Source organism: Panthera leo, chromosome C2, assembly GCF_018350215.1.
Source record: "Panthera leo isolate Ple1 chromosome C2, P.leo_Ple1_pat1.1, whole genome shotgun sequence".
NCBI classification, from domain to species: domain Eukaryota; kingdom Metazoa; phylum Chordata; class Mammalia; order Carnivora; family Felidae; genus Panthera; species Panthera leo.
In genome coordinates this window covers 59,492,777-59,513,377 of record NC_056687.1, presented here as the reverse complement: position 1 = coordinate 59,513,377, position 20,601 = coordinate 59,492,777, and the positions used below count along the sequence as shown (strand labels likewise).

The following is a 20,601-nucleotide window of genomic DNA, read 5'->3' as shown; positions in this document are numbered from 1 at the left end:
TCCTGCCCCTTCTCATCTGGCAACCATTAGTTTGTTCTCTGTATTTATAGGTCCGATTCTGCTTTTTGTTCTGTTTTTTAGATTCCACATATAAATCATACGGTAATTGTCTGATTTGTTTCACTGAGTGTAATACTCTCTAGGTCCATCCATGCTGTCCAAATGGCAAGATCTCTTCCTTTTATTTATTTATTTATTTTTTTTTTAAATTTATTTTTTTAAATGTTTATTTATTTTTGAGACAGAGAGAGACAAAGCATGAACGGGGGAGGGTCAGAGAGAGAGGGAGACACAGAATCTGAAACAGGCTCCAGGCTCTGAGCTGTCAGCACAGAGCCCGACGCGGGGCTCGAACTCACAGACTGTGAGATCATGACCTGAGCTGAAGTCAGACGCTTAACCGACTGAGCCACCCAGGCGCCCCAGATCTCTTCCTTTTAAATAGCTGAGTGATATTCCATTATATGTCTACACCCCATCCTCTTTATTCTTTCCTCTATTAATGGACATTTGGATTGATTCCATATCATGGCTGTTGTAAATAATGCTGCAATAAACATAGGGGAGGGACTTATGTTTTTTTGAATTAGTGTTTTTGTTTTCTTTGGGTAAATACCCAGGAGGAACAACTAGATCATATGATATTTCAATTTTTAATTTTTTAAGGAAGCTCTGTCCCATTTTCTGCAGTGGTCACACCAATTTACATTCCCACCAACAGTGCATGAAGGTTCCTTTCTCTTCATATCTTGCCAACACTTACTGTTTTCTGTCTTTTTGATTCTAGCCATTCTGACAGCTGTAAGGTGACATCTCATTGTGGTTTATAAAAAAGAAAAATAAATGTCTATTTATTTTTGAGACAGAGAGAGACAGAGACAGAGAGCACATGAGCAGGGGAGGGGAAGAGAGAGGAGACAAAATCCAAAGCAGGTTCCAGGCTCTGAGCTCTCAGCACAGAGCCTGATGCAGGGCTCAAACCCATGAACTGTGAGATCATGACCTGAGCCAAAGTCAGGCACTTAACCAACTGAGCCACCCAGGTGCCCCTCATTGTGGTTTTGATTTGCATCTCACTGATGATGAGTGATGTTGAGCATCGTTTGCGTGTCTGTTGGCCATCTGGATGTCATCCTTGGAAAAATGTCTATTTGGGTCCTCTGCCCAATTTTTAATTGGATTAATTAGGGGTTTTCTTGGTGTTGGGTTGTATGAATTATATATTTTGGCTGTTAACCCCTTATCAGATGTATAATTTTCAGATATTGTCTTCCATTCACTAGGTTGCCTTTTGGTTTTATTGATGGTTTCTTTTGCTGTGCAAAAGCTTTTTATTTTGATGTAGTCCCAATAGTTTATTTTTTCTTTTACCTCCCTTGACTGAAGAGACATATCTAGAAAAATGTTGCTACAGTTGGTGTCAGAGATATTACTGCCTATGTTTTCTTCTAGAAGTTTATGGTTTTAGGTTTCATAATTTTTAATTTTTAATGAATTTATAATTCATTTTTGTGTATGGTATAAGAAAGTGGTCTAGTTTCGTTTTTTTGAGTAGAGCTGTCCAGTTTTCCCAGCACAATTTGTTGAAGAGACTTTTTCCCCACTGTATATTCTTGCCTCTTTTGTCATAGATTAGTTGACCATATAAGCATGGGCTTACTTCTGGGCTCTCTGTTCTGTTCTATTGATCTACAAGTCTATTTTTGTTCCAGTACTATTCTATTCTGTTTTGATTATCACAGTTGTAATATATCATGAAATCTGGGATTGTGATACTTTCAACTTTGTTCTTCTTTCTCAAAATTGCTTTTTGCTATTTGATGTCTTCTGTGGTTCTATACAAATTTTAATATTATTTATTCTAGTTCTGTGCAAATTACCATTGGCATTTTGATAGGGATTGTGTTGAATCTGTAGATTGCTTTGGGTGTATTGGAAATTTTAGCAATGTTAATTCTTTCAATCTATGAGCATGGAATATCTTTCCATTTGTTTGTATTGTCTTTAGATTCTTTTTTAATCAATGTTTTATAGTCAGAATACAGGTATTTTATCTCCTTGGTGAAGCTTTGTTCCTAGGTAATTTTATTCTTTTTGGTGCAATTATAAATAAAATTGTTTTCTTAATTTTTCTTTCTGCTATTTTGTTCTTAAGTACACAACCAATTTCTGGGTATTAATTTTGTATCCTGCAACTTGAGTGAATTTATTTATTATTTCTAATAGTTTTTTGATGAAGTCTTGAGGGTTTTCTATGTATCATATCATACTATCTGCAAATACTGACAGTTCAACTTCTTCCTTACCAGTATGGACGCCCTTAATTTCTTGTCTGAGGTGACCAGGACTTTCAGTACTATGTTGAATAAAAGTGGCAAGAGTGAACATCCTCATCTTGTTTCTGATCTTAGAGGTAAAACTCTGTTTTACCATCAAGTATGATGTTAGCATGGACTTTTCATATATGACCTTTATTATGTTGAGGTATGTTCTCTCTAAACCCACTTTGTTAAGAGTTCTTATCATGAACAGATGTTGAATTTTGTCGAATGCTTTTTCTGCATCTATTGAGATGCTATGATTTTTATCTTTTGTTAATGTGTATCATATTGATTGATTTTTGAATATTGAACCATTCTTGCATCTTTTTTTATTGCTTTTTTTATTTTATTTTTTAATTTGTTTATTTTTTATAAGATATTTATTGTCAAATTGGTTTCCATACAACACCCAGTGCTCATCCCAACAGGTGCCCTCCTCAATACCCATCACCCACCCACCCCTCCCTCCCACCCCCCATAAACCCTGGAGCAGCAGGTTTGTCCTCAGTTTTTAAGAGTCTCTTATGTTTTGGCTCCCTCCCTCTCTAACCATTTTTTTCCTTCCCCTCCCCCATGGTCTTCTGGTAAGTTTCTCAGGATCCACATAAGAGTGAAAACATATGGTATCTGTCTTTCTCTGTATGACTTATTTCACTTAGCATAACACTCTCCAGTTCCATCTACGTTGCTACAAAAGGCCATATTTCATTCTTTCTCATTGCCACGTAGTATTCCATTGTGTATATAAACCACAATTTCTTTATCCATTCATCAGTTGATGGACATTTAGGCTCTTTCCATAATTTGGCTGTTGTCAAGAGTGCTGCTAGAAACATTGGAGTACAAGTGCCCCTATGCATCATTATTCCTGAATCCCTTGGGTAAATTCCTAGCAGTGCTACTGCTGGGTCATAGGGTAGGTCTATTTTTAATTTTTTGAGGAACCTCCACACTGTTTTCCAGAGTGGCTGCACCAATTTGCATTCCCACCAACAGTGCAAGAGGGTTCCCGTTTCTCCACATCCTCTCCAGCATCTATAGTCTCCTGATCTGTTCATTTTAGCCACTCTGGCTGGCATGAGGTAATATCTGAGTGTGGCTTGATTTGTATTTCCCTGATGAGGAGCGACGTTGAGCATCTTTTCATGTGCCTGTTGGCCATCTGGATGTCTTCTTTAGAGAAGGTTCTATTCATGTCTTCTGCCCATTTCTTCACTGGATTATTTGTTTTTAGGGTGTGGAGTTTGGTGAGCTCTTTATAGATTTTGGATACTAGCCCTTTGTCCGATATGTCATTTGCAAATATCTTTTCCCATTCCGTTGGTTGCCTTTTAGCTTTGTTGGTTGTTTCCTTTGCAGTGCAGGAGCTTTTTATCTTCATGAGGTCCCAATAGTTCATTTTTGCTTTTAATTCCCTTGTCTTTGGGGATGTGTCAAGTAAGAAATTGCTGCGGCTGAGATCAGAGAGGTTTTTACCTGCTTTCTCCTCTAGGGTTTTGATGGTTTCCGATCTCACATTCAGGTCCTTTATGCATTTTGAGTTTATTTTTGTGAATGCTGTGAGAAAGTGATCTAGTTTAATCTTCTGCATGTTTCTGTCCAGTTCTCCAAGCACCATTTGTTAAAGAGACTGTCTTTTTTCCATTGGATGTTCTTTCCTGCTTTGTCAAAGATGAGTTGGCCATACGTTTGTGGGTCTAGTTCTGGGGTTTCTATTCTATCCCATTGGTCTATGTGTCTGTTTTTGTGCCAACACCATGCTGTCTTGATGATGACAGCTTTGTAGTAGAGGCTAAAGTCTGGGATTGTGATGCCTCCTGCTTTGGTCTTCTTCTTCAAAATTACTTTGGCTATTCGGGGCCTTTTGTGGTTCCATACAAATTTTAGGATTGCTTGTTCTAGTTTCGAGAAGAATGTTGGTGCAATTTTGATTGGGATTGGATTGAATGTGTAGATAGCTTTGGGTAGTATTGACATTTTAACAATACTTATTCTTCCAATCCATGAGCATGGAATGTTTTTCCATTTCTTTATATGTTCTTCAATTTCCTTCATAAGCTTTCTATAGTTTTAAGTATACAGATCTTTTACACCTTTGGCTAGATTTATTCCTAGGTATTTTATGCTTCTTGGTGCAATTGTGAATGGGATCAGTTTATCTGTCTTTCTGTTGCTTCATTATTAGTGTATAAGAATGCAACTGATTTTTGTGCATTAATTTTGTATCCTGCGACTTTGCTGAATTCATGTATCCGTTCTAGCAGACTTTTGGTGGAGTTTGAGTTTTCCATGTATAATATCATGTCATCTGCAAAAAGTGAAAGCTTGACTTCATCTTTGCCAATTTTGATGCCTTTGATTTCCTTTTGTTGTCTGATTGCTGATGCTAGCACTTCCAACACTATGTTAAACAACAGTGGTGAGAGTGGACATCCCTGTTGTGTTCCTGATCTCAGGGAGAAAGCTCTCAGTTTTTCCCCATTGAGGATGATATTAGCTGTGGGCTTTTCATAAATGGCTTTTATGATGTGTAAGTATGTTCCTTCTATCATGACTTTCTCTAGGGTTTTTATTAAGAAAGGATGCTGAATTTTGTCAAATTGTTTTTCTGCATCAATTGACAGGATTATATGGTTCTTATCTTTTCTTTTATTAATGTGATGTATCACATTGATTTGTGAATGTTGAACCAGCCTTGCAGCCCAGGAATGAATCCCACTTTTGATCATGGTGAATAATTCTTTTTATATGCTGTTGAATTCAATTTGATAGTATCTTATTGAGAATTTTTGCATCCACATTCATCAGGGATATTGGCCTGTAGATCTCTTTTTTTACTGGGTCTCTGTCTGGTTTAGGAATCAAAGTAATGCTGGCTTCATAGAATGAGTCTGGAAGTTTTCCTTCCCTTTCTATTTTTTGGAATAGCTTGAGAAGGATAGGTATTATCTCTGCTTTAAATGTCTGCTAGAATTCCCTAGGGAAGCCATCTGGTCCTGGACTCTTATTTGTTGGGAGATTTTTGATAACTGATTCAATTTCTTCGCTGGTTATGGGTCTGTTCAAGCTTTCTATTTCCTCCTGATTGAGTTTGGGAAGGGTGTGGGTGCTTAAGAATTTGTCCATTTCTTCCAGGTTGTCCAGTTTGTTGGCATATAATTTTTCATGGTATTCCCTGATAATTGCTTGTATCTCTGAGGGATTGGTTGTAATCATTCCATTTTCATTCATGATTTTATCTATTTGGGTCCTCTCCCTTTTCTTTTTGAGAAGCCTGGCTAGAGGTTTATCAATTTTGTTTATTTTTTCAAAAAACCAACTCTTGGTTTTGTTGATCTGCTCTACAGTTTTTTTTAGATTCTATATTGTTTATTTCTGCTCTTATCTTTATTATTGCTCTTCTTCTGCTGGGTTTGGGGTATCTCTGCTGTTCTGCTTCTATTTCCTTTAGGTGTGCTGTTAGATTTTGTATTTGGGATTTTTCTTGTTTCTTGAGATAGGCCTGGATTGCAATGTATTTTCTTCTCAGGACTGCCTTTGCTGCATCCCAAAGTGTTTGGATTATTGTATTTCGATTTTCATTTGTTTCCATATTTTTAAAATTTCTTCTCTAATTGCCTGGTTGACCCATTCATTCTTTTTTTTTTTTAATATATGAAATTTATTGTCAAATTGGTTTCCATACAACACCCAGTGCTCATCCCAAAAGACCCATTCATTTTTCAGTAGGGTGTTCTTTAACTTCCATGATTTTGGAGGTTTTCCAGACTTTTTCTTGTGGTTGATTTCAAGCTTCATAGCGTTGTGGTCTGAAAGTGTTCATGGTATGATCTCAATTCTTGTATACTTATGAAGGGCTGTTTTGTGACCCAGTATGTGATCTATCTTGGAGAATGTTCCATGTGCATTCAAGAAGAAAGTATATTCTGTTGCTTTGGGATGCAGAGTTCTAAATATATCTGTTAGGTCCATCTGATCCAATGTATCATTCAGGGCCCTTGTTTCTTTATTGATCCTCTGTCTAGATGATCTATCCATTGTTGTAAGTGGAGTGTTAAAGTCCCCTGCAATGACCACATTCTTATCAATAAGGTTGCTTATGTTTGTGAATAATTGTTTTATATATTTGGGGGCTCCCATATTCGGCACATAGACATTTATAAGTGTTAGCTCTTCCTGATGGATAGACCCTGTGATTATTATATAATGCCCTTCTTCATCTCTTGTTACAGCCTTTAATTTAAAGTCTAGTTTGTCTGATATAAGTATGGCTACTCCAGCTTTCTTTTGACTTCAGTAGCATGATAGATAGTTCTCCATCCCCTCACTTTCATTCTGAAGGTGTCCTCAGGTCTAAAATGAGTCTCTTGTAGGCTGAAAATAGATGGGTCTTGTTTTTTTATCTATTCTGATACCCTATGTCTTTTGGTTGGTGCATTTAGTCCATTTACATTCAGTGTTATTACAGAAAGATATGGGTTTAGAGTCATTGTGATGTCTGAAGGTTTCATGCTTGCAGCGATGTCTCTGGTACTTCATCTCACAGGATCCCCCTTAGGATCTCTTGTAAGGCTGATTTAGTGGTGATGAATTCCTTCAGTTTTTGTTTGTTTGGGAAGACCTTTATCTCTCCTTCTATTCTGAATGACAGACTTGCTGGATAAAGGATTCTCGGCTGCATATTTTTTCTGTTCATCACATTGAAGATTTCCTGCCATTCTTTTCTGGCCTGCCAAGTTTCAGTAGATATATCCGTCATGAGTCTTATCAGTCTCCCTTTATATGTTAGAGCATGTTTATCCCTAGCTGCTTTCAGAATTTTCTCTTTATCCTTGTATTTTGCTGGTTTCACTATGATATGTCATACAGAAAATCGATTCAAGTTACATCTGAAGGGAGTTCTCTGTGCCTCTTGGATTTCAATGCCTTTTTCCTTCCCCAGATCAGGGAAGTTCTCAGCTATGATTTCTTCAAGTACACCTTCAGCACCTTTCCCTCTCTCTTCCTCCTCTGGAATCCCAATTATACATATATTATTTTGTTTAATTGTGTCACTTAGTTCTCTAAGTCTCCCCTCACACTCCTGGATTTTTTTATCTTTTTTTCAGCTTCCTCTTTTTCTATAATTTTATCTTCTAATTCCCCTATTCTCTCCTCTGCCTCTTCAATCTGAGCTGTAGTCACCTCCATTTTATTTTGCAGGTCATTTCTAGCATTTTTTAGGTCCTCCTGACTGTTTCTTAGTCCCTTGATCTCTGTAGTAATAGATTCTCTGCTGTTCTCTATGCTTTTTTCAAGCCCAGAGATTAATTTTATGACTATTATTTTAAATTCATTTTCTGCCGTATTGCTTAATTCGTTTTTGATCAGTTCGTTAGCTTTCGCTGCTTCCTGGAGTTTATTTTGAGGAGAATTCTTCCATTTCGTCATTTTGGATAGTCCCTGGAGTGGTGCAGAACTGCAGGGCTCTTCCCCTGTGCTGTCTGGAGTAACTTGAGTTGGTGGGTAGGGCCGCAGTCAGACCTGATGTCTGCTCCCAGCCCACCACTGGGCCCACAGTCAGACTGGTGTGTACCTTATCTTCCCCTCTCCGAGGGGCAGGACTCACTGTGGAGTGGTGTGGCCCCTGTCTGGGCTACTTGCACACTGCCAGGCTTGTGGTGCTGGCTGCTTCAATGGGATCTGGCGTATCAGCCGGGGTGGATCTGCAAGGTGCACAGGGGCAGGAGGGGCAGGCTCAGCTCACTTTGCCTTTGGTGGTCTGCTTCGGGAGGGGCTCTGTGGCACCGGGAAGGAGGCAGACCCGTCAGAGGGATGGATTCACAGCGTTGGGTGTTTGCGCGATGCAAGCAAGTTTATGACAGGAACTGGTTCCCTTTGGGATTTTGGCTGGGGGATGGGTGAGGGAGATGGCACTTCACAGTGCCTTTGTTCCCCGACAAGCTGAGCTCTGTCCTCCAGAGCTCAACAACTCTCCCTCCCATTGTCCTCCAGCCCTCCCACTCTCTGAGCAGTGCTGTTAACTTATAACCTTCCAGATGTTAAGTCCTGCTGGCTGTCAGAACACACTCCGTCTGGCCCCTTTGCTTTTGCAAGCCAGACTCGGGGGCTCTGCCTTGCAGGGTGGGCTGGCTGCCTTTCCACTGCCCGGTTCCCTCCTGCAAGTCCATGTAGCATGCACTGCCTCTCCGCCCTTCCTACCCTCTTCTGTGGGCCTCTTGTCTGCGCTTGGATGTGGAGAGTCCGTTCCGCTAGTCTTCTGGCAGTTTTCTGGGTAAATTAGGCTGATGTGGGTGGAATCTAAGCGATCAGCAGGGTGGGGTGAACTCAGCGTCCTCCTACCCCATTCTTGCATCTTGAGGATAAATCCTACTTGATTGTGGTGAATGATCCCTTTAATATATTGTTGAATGTGGTTTGCTAATATCTTGTTGAGGATTTTTGCATCTATGTTTATCAGGGATATTTCCCTGTAGTTTTCTTCTTCTTTTTTAAATGATCTTCATCTGGTTTTGGTATCAGGGTAATGCTGGCCTCTCAGAATATACTTGGAATCTTTCCCTGTTTGAGGGGGAGAGGTATTGACTCTTCTCTAAATGTTTGGTAGAGTTTACCTATGAATCCATCTGGTCACAGGCTTTGCTTTTTGGTAGATTTTTGATTACTGATTCAATTTTATTACTAGTAATTGGTCTCTTCAGATTTTCCCTTTCTTCCTTATTCAGTTTTGGAAGATTGTATGTTTCTAGGAATTTACCCATTTCTTTTAGGTTGTCCAATTTTTTGGTATATAATTTTTCACAGTATTCTTTCATAATTCTTGTATTTTTATGGTGCTGGTTGTTACATTTTCCTTTTGTTATTTTATTTATTTGGGTCTTTTCTCTTTTATTACTGATGAGTCTGACTAAAGGTTTATCGATTTTGTTTGTCTCTTGAAAGAAGCAGATCTTGATTTCATTGGTCTTCTTTTTCATTGGTCTATGTGCCATTTTGTTCTGCTCTGAGCTTTATTACTTCCTTCCTTCTATTTACCTAGGACTTCATCCTTTTTCTAGTTCTTTCATGCGTAAAGTTAGTTTATTTGAACTTTTTCTTGTTTCTTGAGATAGGCCTGTGCTGCTATAAATTTCCCTCTTAGAACTGCTTTCAATGCATCCCAAAGATTTTGGACAGTTGTGTTTTCATTTTCATTTGTCTCCATGTATTTTTTTTTTCATTTATTCTTTGATTTCTTCATTGACTCACTGGTTGTATGTTTAGCCTCCACATGTTTGTGGTTTTTTCTTGTGATTGTGAGTTCTAGTTTCATAGTGTTGTGATTGTAAAAGATGAATGATATGATTTCAGTCTTCTTAAATTGAGACTTGTTTTGTGACCTAATGAGAATGAGAATGTTCCACATGCACTTAAAGAGAATGTGTACTCTGTTGTTCTTGGATGGAATGTTCTGCATATATTAAGTCTATCTGGTCTTATATGTCATTAAAAGACACTATTTCCTCATTGATTTTTCTGCCTGAATGACCTATTCATTGATGTAAATTAAGTGTTAAAGTCCCTTACTATTGTGTTACTGTCAGTTCCTCCCTTTATATCTATTAATATTTCCTTTGTTTATTTAGGTACTCCAATGTTGGGTACATAGATATTTACTTGTTGGATTGATCCCTTTATCATTATATAATGCTCTTCTTTGTCTGTTATTATAGTTTTTATTTTAGAGTTTAAAGTCTATTTTATTTGTTATGAGTATTCCTGCTCCAGCTTTTTTGCTGCTTCCATTTGTAGTGGAATATCTTTTTCAATTCTTTCAGTCTCAGTCTGTTTCTTTAGGTCTGAAGTGAATCTTTTGTAGGCAGCATATAGATGAGTCTTTCTTTTTTTCTGATTTGTCACCCTCTACCTTTTTATTGGAGGATTTAGACAATTTACATTTAAGTAATTATCGATATGTATGTACTTATTGTCATTTTGTTAATCGTTTTCTGATTGTTTTTTTTTTTTTGGAGTTCTTAGTTCTTTTCTTACTCTCTTTTTTTGTGATTGACTTTCGGTAGTGTCATTATTCCCCCCCCCCCCCCCCCCCCCCGCCTTTTTTTGTGTATCTATTATAGGTTTTGTTTTAGGATAGGTTTATAGTTACCATGAGGTTTGTATATTGCTTCCTAAGTATATAGCAGTTTATATTAAGTTGATGGTCATCTAAGTTCAAACACATTCTAAAAAACTTATTTTTTATACCCCTCTCTCCACATTTTATGTTTAGGCTACCATATTTTACATATTTTTATTCATAATTTTCTTCTAATTATGGGCTTTTCTTTTATACTTAAAGAAGTCCTTTTGCATTTTTGTAAGGCCAATTTAGTGATGATAAACTCCTTTAATTTTTGTCTGGGAAACTCTCTTTCCTTTTATTCTGAATGATAACCTTGCCAGGTAGAGTATTCTTGGTTGTAGTTTTTTTCCTTTCAAGGCTTTGAATATGTAGTGCTACTCCCTTCTGGCCTGCAAAGTTTCTGCTGAAAATCCAACCAATAGCCTTATGCGCTTTTCTTTTATACTTCTCTCTTGCTATTTTTAAAATTCTTTTTTTATCTTTAACTTTTGACATTTTAATTATTATGTCATGGTGTGGACATTCTTGGGTTCATCTTATTTTGAACGCTCCGTGCTTCCTAAACCTAGATATCTATATCTTTTTCCAGATGAGTGAAGTTTTTACTAGTATGCCTTCAACTGAGTTTTCTGCCCCATTCTCTCTTTTTCCTTCTGGGACCCCCATAATGCAAATATTTGTTTGCTTGATGTTGTCTAAAAGATCTCTTAACTTATCCTGCTTTTTTTATTTCCCCCTTGCTGTTCAGCTTGGGTGCTTTCCATTACCCTCTCTTCCAGATCACTGATCCATTCTTCTATATCTTCTAATCTTTTGATTCCCTCTAGTGTTCTTTGTTGTTGTTTATTTGTTTGTTTGTACTTAAGTTATTGTGTTCTTCATCTCTGGTTCTTTTTTATATTTTCCATCTCTTGGTTGAAGGCTTCACTGAGTTCTTTCACTCTTTTCTCCAGCCTGGTAAGCATCTTTATGATCATTGCTTTAAACTCTTTGTTAGGCATATTGCTTATTTCCTTTTTACTTAGTACTTATTCTGAGGTTTTGTCTTTTTCTTTCTTTTGGAACATACTCCTGTTTCCCCATTGTTATTGACTTCCATGTTTATTTTGATGAATTAGCAGAGCAGCTACCTCTGAATTTGAAGAAATGGTCTTGTGTCTGGTCGTCCCCTGTGTATGCTTGGCGACTTCTGCTGGCTGGCAGGAGCTGTGGTTGGTGTAGGCTGGGGGTTGCAGGGCATTCCATGCTGTGACTGACCTGGTGAGATGACCATAGCTGAAGTGAGTGCAAGTGGGAGGTCCTAGGGGTCTCCATATAGTAGACACCCTGACAGGACAACTAAAGCTGAAGTGGGTGCAAGTTTGAAGGATCCTGGGCCCTTATGTGCAGAGGTGCCCTGGCAGGACAGCTGAAGCTGAAGTTGGTACAAGCTGGAGCGTCCTGCAGTGCTCATTGCAGGGGGTGCCCTGATGGGGTGATAAACCCAGGCCAGCACAAGCCAGTGTGTCCAAGGGGATTCTTTTCAGGGATGCCCTGGCAGGTCAGCTAAAACTGAAGTGGATGCAAGCTAAGGGAGGGTGAGTGGGGGGCTGGACCTTCCATACAGAAGGCACCTTGGCAGGACGGCTGAAGCAGAAATGTGTGCAAGCCAGGGTATTTAGGAGCATTCCATCCTGAGGATGCCCTGGCAGGACAACTGAAGGTGAAGTAGGTATAAACTGGAGGGTCCCTGAGTGTGCAGCAAAGGGGGTGCCATTGTGGGGCAATGGAAACCAAGGCTGGTGGAGTCCAATGTGTCCTGGGATGCTCTGTACAGGGGCACCCTGGTGGGACAGCTGGGCCAAACAGACATCAGCCAGGAGGTCCTAGGGTACTCTGTGTTGATGGTGCCTAGCAAGCTGAAGCCAAAGTGGGTATGGACCTGGAGTGTTCAGGGATGCTTCGCACCTGTGTCACCTTGGGGCAACAGCTGAAGCTGTACTGAGTGCTATCAAGGGGTGTCCTGGTATATACCTCCCTAGAGCCTCCTTGGTGGGATTGCTGGGGCCAGGTGTCTGAGGCTCACTGACGTGGTAGGCTGGTTAGGGTGCTCAGACCCTCTCATTCCATTGACACTGTCATGGTGGAGGGGGAGCATAAACTGGGGTGCTTGTCAGCCCTTCTAACCCAGAGAGAGTTCCAGCAGCTCCCTTTAGTTTGGGAGGGTTTTAGGGCTGGTTCTTTTACATACTAGTTGTTCTTTTAAACCTTGGCTTTTTTCCCCTGTGTTCCAGGGCAGATGATTCTGCTCAGGATGTCTCAGTAGTATCCCTTCCCACTGCAGTTTATGGCATTTGGGATTGGAGGTTCCCTTCATTACTGTGTCTCCACCTCTTTTGTTTTGCAGAAGCTTTTCAGTCACTCCTCCCATTGTGAGATTTTGAGGAGGAGATTGATGTGATGAAATCATATAAATTAGGAAGTAATTCTGAGGGATTAAAAGAATAAAAGATGGGAGGTAGGGATGCTAGTGTTAGGTGACTTTTGAAATCACCATTTGATAGATGTGGAAGGCCTAACTCACGGTTTTGCTATTACTATTTTAGTATCTACTAAAATAGAAACACCTTTCCTCCATGGTTATTTTGGTCTACCTAGTTCATGGGTTGATGGAGATGGACTCTGAAAGAAAATGTATTTAGTTTCTCTATTAGGAAAAAAGAAAATAATTTCTATAAAACTAGGATCAAAGCAGGTAATACAGAAATGATTTGAAAAGTTTAAAGATATACCCCCAAATTGATTTATTTTTAAATGACACTATTTGTTACATCAGAGCTGTGAGTTCTTCCTTCCACTTTCTTTTTCATCCCATTACTGTAAATGAATGAATGATTTACAGTTTTTTATCTTAATGTCTCTTGCAAAAGAGATTAATAGAAATAGAAAAGAGAAAGAAACAAAAGGAGTTGAAGGAGAAGGAGAAGGAAGAAAGGAGGAAGCAGCTAGCAGCAGAGATGAAAGAAGATGGAGAAAAGGAATTCCAGGTGGAGGAGGAGGAGGAAAGAGAGGAAGAGGAGCCATTACCCGAAATCTTTATTCCATCAACCCCCTGTCGCATCCTCTGTGGATTTTACTCTGAGCCAGGGAAGTTCTGGGTTTCTTTGGTGAGTAATAATGTAATACATAATTTTGATTAAATAGTTTCTGATCATGAATTTCCAGGCCATTCTTACTTTCTCTTATGGTGAGACCATTTGTTAACTACTATTGAATAAGTTGTGAATTTTGATGAATGAATGTGACTTACAGTTTTTGTGTCATCTTAATATATTTTATGTCTGCTTATAATATCTGCTATCGTCTATAATGATCATTCATATTTCAGGGGGTCAAAGAGAAGAAGAATTAAAGGTAGAAGGAAGGGCAAAGGGCTAAAGAGTCTTCTGGCTGTTTCTATTGTTTCTTTAATTTGAAACTAATTGACATTTTGAAAATAATGGCCACAATATCCTGCAGAGTTTTGTTTGCATTTTGTTATCTACAGCTATACAGCTATGCTGTGTGGCCACGTGGAAGTCTGGGAAGATGACTATTTTTAGATGGTCACATTGTCACCCTGAACAAAATTGGAACTTGGCTAATATGGAAGAAGAGAAAAATAGATATCAGAGAGTCAAAGACAGAGGACTGTCACAAAGTTGTGATAATTACATTCTCTAATTATATCTTTTCTACTATCATGAAACAATTGATTGCAAAACAAGATTTCCTTCGTTATAAATTTGTCACAAACTTCAGCTCCATTAACAAAAAGACTAATAATTGACACGATTTTATTATACTTCACACATACTGTGATTGTCACAAACTGAAGGTTTGTGGCCATCCTGTGTTGAGCAAGCTAATCAGCATCATTATTTCTACAACATTGGCTCGCTTCATGTCTGTGTGTCACATTTTGGTAATTCTTGCGATATTCCAAACTTTCTCATTATTATTGTTATGGTGATCTGTGATCATTGATCTTTGTTACTATTGTAATTGTTTTGGGGAGCCATGAACCACACCCATATAAGACAGCAAACCTAACGATAAATATTGTGTGTGTTTTCACTGCTCCACTAACTAGTCATTCCCCCATCTCTCTCCCTCTCCTTGGGCCTTCCCTGAGATACAAGAATATTTAAATTAGGCCAATTAATAACCCTACAATAGCTTCTAATTGTTCACTTGAAAGGAAGAGTCACATGTTTCTCACTTTAAATCAGAAACAAGAAATGATTAAGCTTAGTGAGAAACGCACGTCAAAAGCCAAGGCAGGCCAAAAGCTAGGTCTCTTGTGCCAAATAGTAGGCCAAGATGTTAATGCAAAGGAAAAGGTTTTTTTTTTAGTAGGCTCCATGCCCAACATGGGGTTTGAACTCATTACCCTGAGATCAATAGTCACATGCTCTATCTCCTAACCAGCCAGATGCCCTCCAAAGGAGAAGTTCTTGAAAGAAATTAAAAGTGCTATTCCAGTAAACACACAAATACCGAGAAAGCAAAATAGCCTTATTGCTGATATGGAGAAAATTTCAGTGGCCTGGATGGAAGATAAAACCAGCCACAACATTCTCTTCAGCCAAAGCCTAATGCAGAGCAACGCCCTAACTCTCTCCAATTCTGGGAGAGGTGAGAAAGCTTCAGAAGAAAAGTTTGAAGTTAGCAGGGGTTGGTCCATGAAGTTTAAGCAAAGAAGGAAAGAAGCCATCTCCATAATAGAGAAGTGTGAGGTACAGCAGCAGGTGCTGATGGAGAAGCTGCAGCAAGTTATCCAGAGGATCTAGCTAAGATTAGTCATGGGGTGCCTGGGTGGTTGTCGGTTGGGCGTCTGACTTTGGCTCTGGTCATGATCTCGCGGTCTGTGAGTTCGAGCCCCGCGTCGGGCTCTGTGCTGACAGCTCAGAGCCTGGAGCCTGCCTCAGAATCTGTGATCTCCCTCTCTCTCTGCCCCTCCCCCGCTCATGCTCTGTCTCTCTCTCTCTCTCTCTGTCAAAAATCAATAAACATTTAAAAAAAAAAGATCAGTCATGAAGGTGGCTACAATGAACAATAGATTTTCTTAAAAAAATTTTTTTTAATGTTTATTTTTGAGAGAGAGACAGAGTGCAAATGGGGGAGGGGCAGATAGAGAGGGGACACAGAATCTGAACTAGGCTCCAGGCTCCGAGCTGTCCACACAGAGCCAGACATAGGGCTCAAATTCATGAACCATGAGATGACTGGAGCCAAAGTCAGATGCTCAGTCAGCCACCTAGGTGCACCACAATAGATTTTCAATGTAGACGAAACAACCTTCTACTGGATGATGTCATCTAGGACTTTCATAAAGGATATGTCAATTCCTGGCTTCAAAGAATAGGTTGACCCTTTTGTTAGGGGCTAACGCAGCTGGTGACTTAAATTTGAAGCCAGTGCTCATTTACCATTCTGAATATCCTAGGGCCCTTAAGAATTGTGCTAAATCCCTACTGCCTGTGCACTATAAATGGAACAACAAAGCTGGGAGAACTGTTCAGAAAAAAATAAGATTCCTTTTAAAATATTATTGTTCATTGACAACATAGCTGGTTACCCATGATTCCTGGAGACCTATGATGAGATTAATGTTGTTTTTATGCCTCCTAGCACAACATCCATTTTGTAGCCTGTGGATCAAAGAGTAAAGTAGACTTTCAAGTCTTATTATTTAAGAAATATTTTGTAAGGCTATAACTGCCATAGAGAGTGATTCCTCTAATGGATCTGGGCAAAACCAACTGAAAACCTTCTGGAAAGGATTTACCATTCTAGATTCATGGGAATAGGTCAAAATATCGACATTAGCAGGAATTCTTGGAAGAAGTTGATTCCAACCCTTATGGATGACTTTGAGGGTTCAAGACTTGAGTGGAGGAAGTAACTGAAGATGTGGTGGAAGCAGCAAGAGAACTAGAACTCTGAGTAGAGCCTAAAGATGTGACTGAATGTCTACCATCTCATGATACAACTTTAACAAATGAGCAGTTGCTTTTTATGGATGAGCAAAGAAAGTGAGATGGAATCCCCCCCCCCCCCCCCCCCGCCGGTGAAGATGCTATAAAGACTGTTGAAATGGCAGCAAAATATTTAGAATATGGCATAAACTTAGTTACTAATTAGTAGGGTTTGAGGGGATTGACTCCAATTTTGAAAGAAGTTCTACTGTGAGTAAAATATTAACAGCATTGCATGCTACAGAGAAATTCATGAAAGGAAAAATCAGTTGATGCAGCAAACTTGACCACTGTCTTATTTTAAGAAATTCCGCAGCTACCCCAACCTTCAGCAGCCACCACCTTGATCAGTCAGCAGCCATCAACATCAAGGCAGGACCCCACCAGCAAAAAGATTAAGACTTTCCAAAAGCTCAGATTATGGTTGGAAATTTTGGGCAATAAAGTATTTTTAAATTTAAGGTATGTACACTGTTAGACATAATGCTATTACACACTTAATAGTCTATGCTATAGTGTAAACATAATTTTTATATGTACCAGGGAACAAAAAAATCATTTGACTCACTTTATTGCAATATTAATTTCATTAAAGTATTCTGGGATTGAACCCACAACATCCCATATGTGAAAGACTATCACTAATTCATAGTTTGTCCCAGATCCCAGTGTCCCAGGATGCTGACTAGCCAAGGATTGTTGCTACAAGAAGTAACGAGCATTAACTTCTCCCCTGTTCAACTTTTCCTAGAAATGCATCTTTGTTAGAAACTTCTAAGGAGACAAGCAGCAAGAAGAATAGAAAATAGTGATGGAGGCACCTAGGACTCCACTTATTAGTGCCTTTATACTTTGTCTTTGTTTTATGAAACAGTTGTTGATGACTATAATTGTGTGGGGTTCTAGGGTAAGGGATAAATAAGACATGGTTCCTGACTTCAGGAGGGAGAGAGGCATAGAAAGAACTTCGTATCACGAGGGAGAGAGGCATAGAAAGAACTGTAATACAGTGTAGTAGAGTTCTAGTGTCCTGGAAACATGCAAAAAGTGTTATTTAACAAATATGAGAAAAAAAAATTTTCCTTGTCTTGTCTCAAACAAATCTAACATTCTATGGGGATCCATACGAGTCTTGTCTGCTTTTGTCCACTCTTAGAGTTGATGAATAGTCTCCTGCAATTGTCCAAGGACACTTTCCCCAAAGGCCCTTTGATCCCACCCCTCTCACATCCTCCAGTATTTTGTTCTACAATAAACCACCTAGTCTCCTGTATTATCCACTTCCCTCTGTTTACTCAGTTCTTAGCAGCACATAAACATGCTCTACCACCTAACTTGAAATTTTTCCTTCCTTTCCACTCCCTCTTTTAGAGGTGATCCTAAAGATTATATTATGTACCTTTAACTTCATATAGTTTGACATAAATTTACTCTTCTAATTACAGAGAAAAAGATCATAGAGTACTTTAATGCCATGTATCCTCCCCCTCTCCATTGCCATATATTTTCTTTATATATATATATATATATATATATATATATTATATATATATAATTTGTATTCCTAAAAGGTATTTTACTATTTTTGTTGTTGTTGATATCATTTTGGTTTGTCCTTTTTCTTACTGTTAATTTCTTTCTATATCTTTGTAGTTGCAGAAGATTCTGCCTAAAAATGTATGTGTATTTAGTGTAGGTCTGCTGGTAACACATTCTCTCAGTTTTGGGAGCTTTTTGGGGGGTTTTGGGGTATCTTCATTTTGCCTTTTTAAAAAAATCATATTTTTGCTGGATATTTTCTTTGCAAACTTTGATGTCTTTTAATCTTTTGTCCTCAATTCTGCCAGCTGCATCTTTTTATTGTTGTTTCTTCGAAACCTGATGTGTCTTTTTCCTTGGTTGCTTTTAAGATTTTGTGTTAAAAGGTATAATTTCTTCATATTTCTCTTGCTTGTGTTCATAGTGTTTCTTGAATCCCAATGTAGTTTCACTCAGTTTTTGAAAAATTTCAGCCATTATGTACCACAATGTTGCTTCTGGCCCATCTTTGTCCTTGTTTCTTCTGGGATTCCAGTTCTATGTACATTAACCCTTATCACTATGACCCATAGATATTTTACACACACACTGCCCTTGCTTTTGGTATTTGTCATCCTTCTTTTCTTTCTCCTGCTTTGGTCTGACTGCTTTATCTGATCTCTCTTCCAGATTCATAATTCTAGCTGTGTCTAGTTGCTTTCAAACTAATCTATTGAATTTTTGTCATTTTATTTTTCAGTCCTACAATTTTATTTTTTCCATTATTCACTTTCTTTACAGATTCCAGGTGACTTCTTACCTTTTTCATAGTGCCTTCAAATTCCTTAAATATATTAATCTTGGTTACTTGAAATCCATTTTATAAACACCTCTCATGATTTTTTCTTTGATCTGTTTGTTCTTTTGATTTTCAATCAAGTCTTGTCTTAACAAGTATGCATAGGGTGTTCTTTTTAATTGAAAAATTGACCTTGTATATGAAAAGCTGTAGCATTAGCTTGAGAATCTGTATATTGCCATTGTCTCCTGGGAATTTATTTTTGTTCTGGAAAGCAGCTAGAAATCCTAGATCATGTTCATATAGTCAGTGACTGAGATGACTCATACTTGTAGGGTGTAGTGTTCTAGGGTTGCAATGGAAAGCCCCGTGGAAGGTGTGTTTACAGTGGCTCCTTCTCCTTGGATGACCTTGGGAATTCTTTCCCTCTCCCTAAGCCCATGAGACAACAGATTGCTGAATTTCAAAGCCTCTCAGATGGTACTTTCAGAGCTGGTAATTGCTTCAGGGAGAAGAGCAATGCCCTAGACTCAAAACTAGCTCTGAACAGCATGACCTACAAAACTGTATTAAATACTGTATGTGCAGAATAATACTTGAAATAAAATGGAACTCAGTAGGTAGTCAGAAGTGATATCTTCCTTGTATTGACTTTTAAATGGAAGCAAATTATTATAAGGTGTTTTATTATTGCATAATCATATAGTTCCATATAAATGGACAATGAGTTACTTTATAAAACCTATCTATAATAATAGAAGTCATATAAAAATAGATGTGTTAAGACATCTATTTTTGGTTTTAAAATTTGAAGAATAAAAAAAATCCTTGTGTGGTCATATGTATCTTATATTCAAGTACTACCTTCAATGTTATTTATCTCTTTTCCAGGGTGGCTATGATTCTGGTTTTCTATATCACTGTGAGTTCCCCCCATATGAGAAAAGTATCAATGGCACAGAAAAGAAGGATGAACCTTTTGATTTTCGTTTTCTTGAAGATACAGAGGATAATCCCATCCATACTATCACTTTCAGGTGAACAAAATTTCAGAAAGCTTAAAAAAAAAAAACCTCATTTGTGTCTCTGTTGTTGTCCATTATGAATATTGTTCATTTTTAAAGATGTGTCCGAATGGAGGGGCACTCAAATATTTTCTTTTTAAAAAAATTTAGTGTTTATTTATTTTTGAGAGAGAGAGAGAAAGAGAGAGAGGGAGGAGAGAGAGAGGGAGACAAAGAGTCTGAAGCAGGTTCCAAGCTCTGAGCTATCAGCACAGAGCCTGATGTGGGGCTTGAACTCATGTACCATGAGATCATGACCTGAGTTGAAGTTGGACGCTTACCCGACTGAGCCACCCAAGTGCCCCAAACATTTTATAGTTAAATAAACTTAATGAATAAATAGAATCAAAGCTAGTCATGAAACACTATTTCAAGTCCCTCTGTCAAATATTCTGTCAGAATTTCTGTTTATCACACAATAGGTTTGTATGGACTTACTTTCTGTTACTTAGGATTCTCCTGCATGGTCAGATAAGGAAGGTTCAGTGTTACAGTGATCCTGCAGAAATCACAACTTGAATCCTTAGTCCTTTAATAATTGAGAATTAAGCATTTATGCTAGTCATTCTTTTGAAGATCAAATATAATAGCTCTAAATTTCAAATTGGCTTTTTCCCCTCTGTTCTTTTGCAGTAGTTTGTTAGGGCTTAAAGATATGTACAGTGGGGGTGCACAATGAAGTCCATAACATCTTTGTTATTAAAATTCAGTCATGTGTCATTAATTTAAAATTATATATCTGGGGTGCCTGGGTGACTCAGTTGGTTGAGCGACCAAC

General features: G+C 38.4%; 1 protein-coding gene across 4 annotated transcripts in view; it reads left to right on the top strand.

The window, feature by feature from the left end:
* CFAP44 (cilia and flagella associated protein 44) overlaps positions 1–20,601 on the top strand; it is a 151,116-nt gene that overhangs the window by 48,594 nt on the left and 81,921 nt on the right. For all 4 annotated transcript variants that reach the window (XR_006207062.1, XM_042954859.1, XM_042954860.1 and 1 more), the window contains exons 17-18: positions 13,353–13,589; positions 19,651–19,796. Coding sequence is in view for 3 of the 4 variants with exons in the window: in XM_042954859.1 (XP_042810793.1) it covers positions 13,353–13,589; positions 19,651–19,796 (383 nt within the window). In the remaining variant the exon portion in view is untranslated. The remainder of the gene's footprint in view (positions 1–13,352; positions 13,590–19,650; positions 19,797–20,601) is intronic.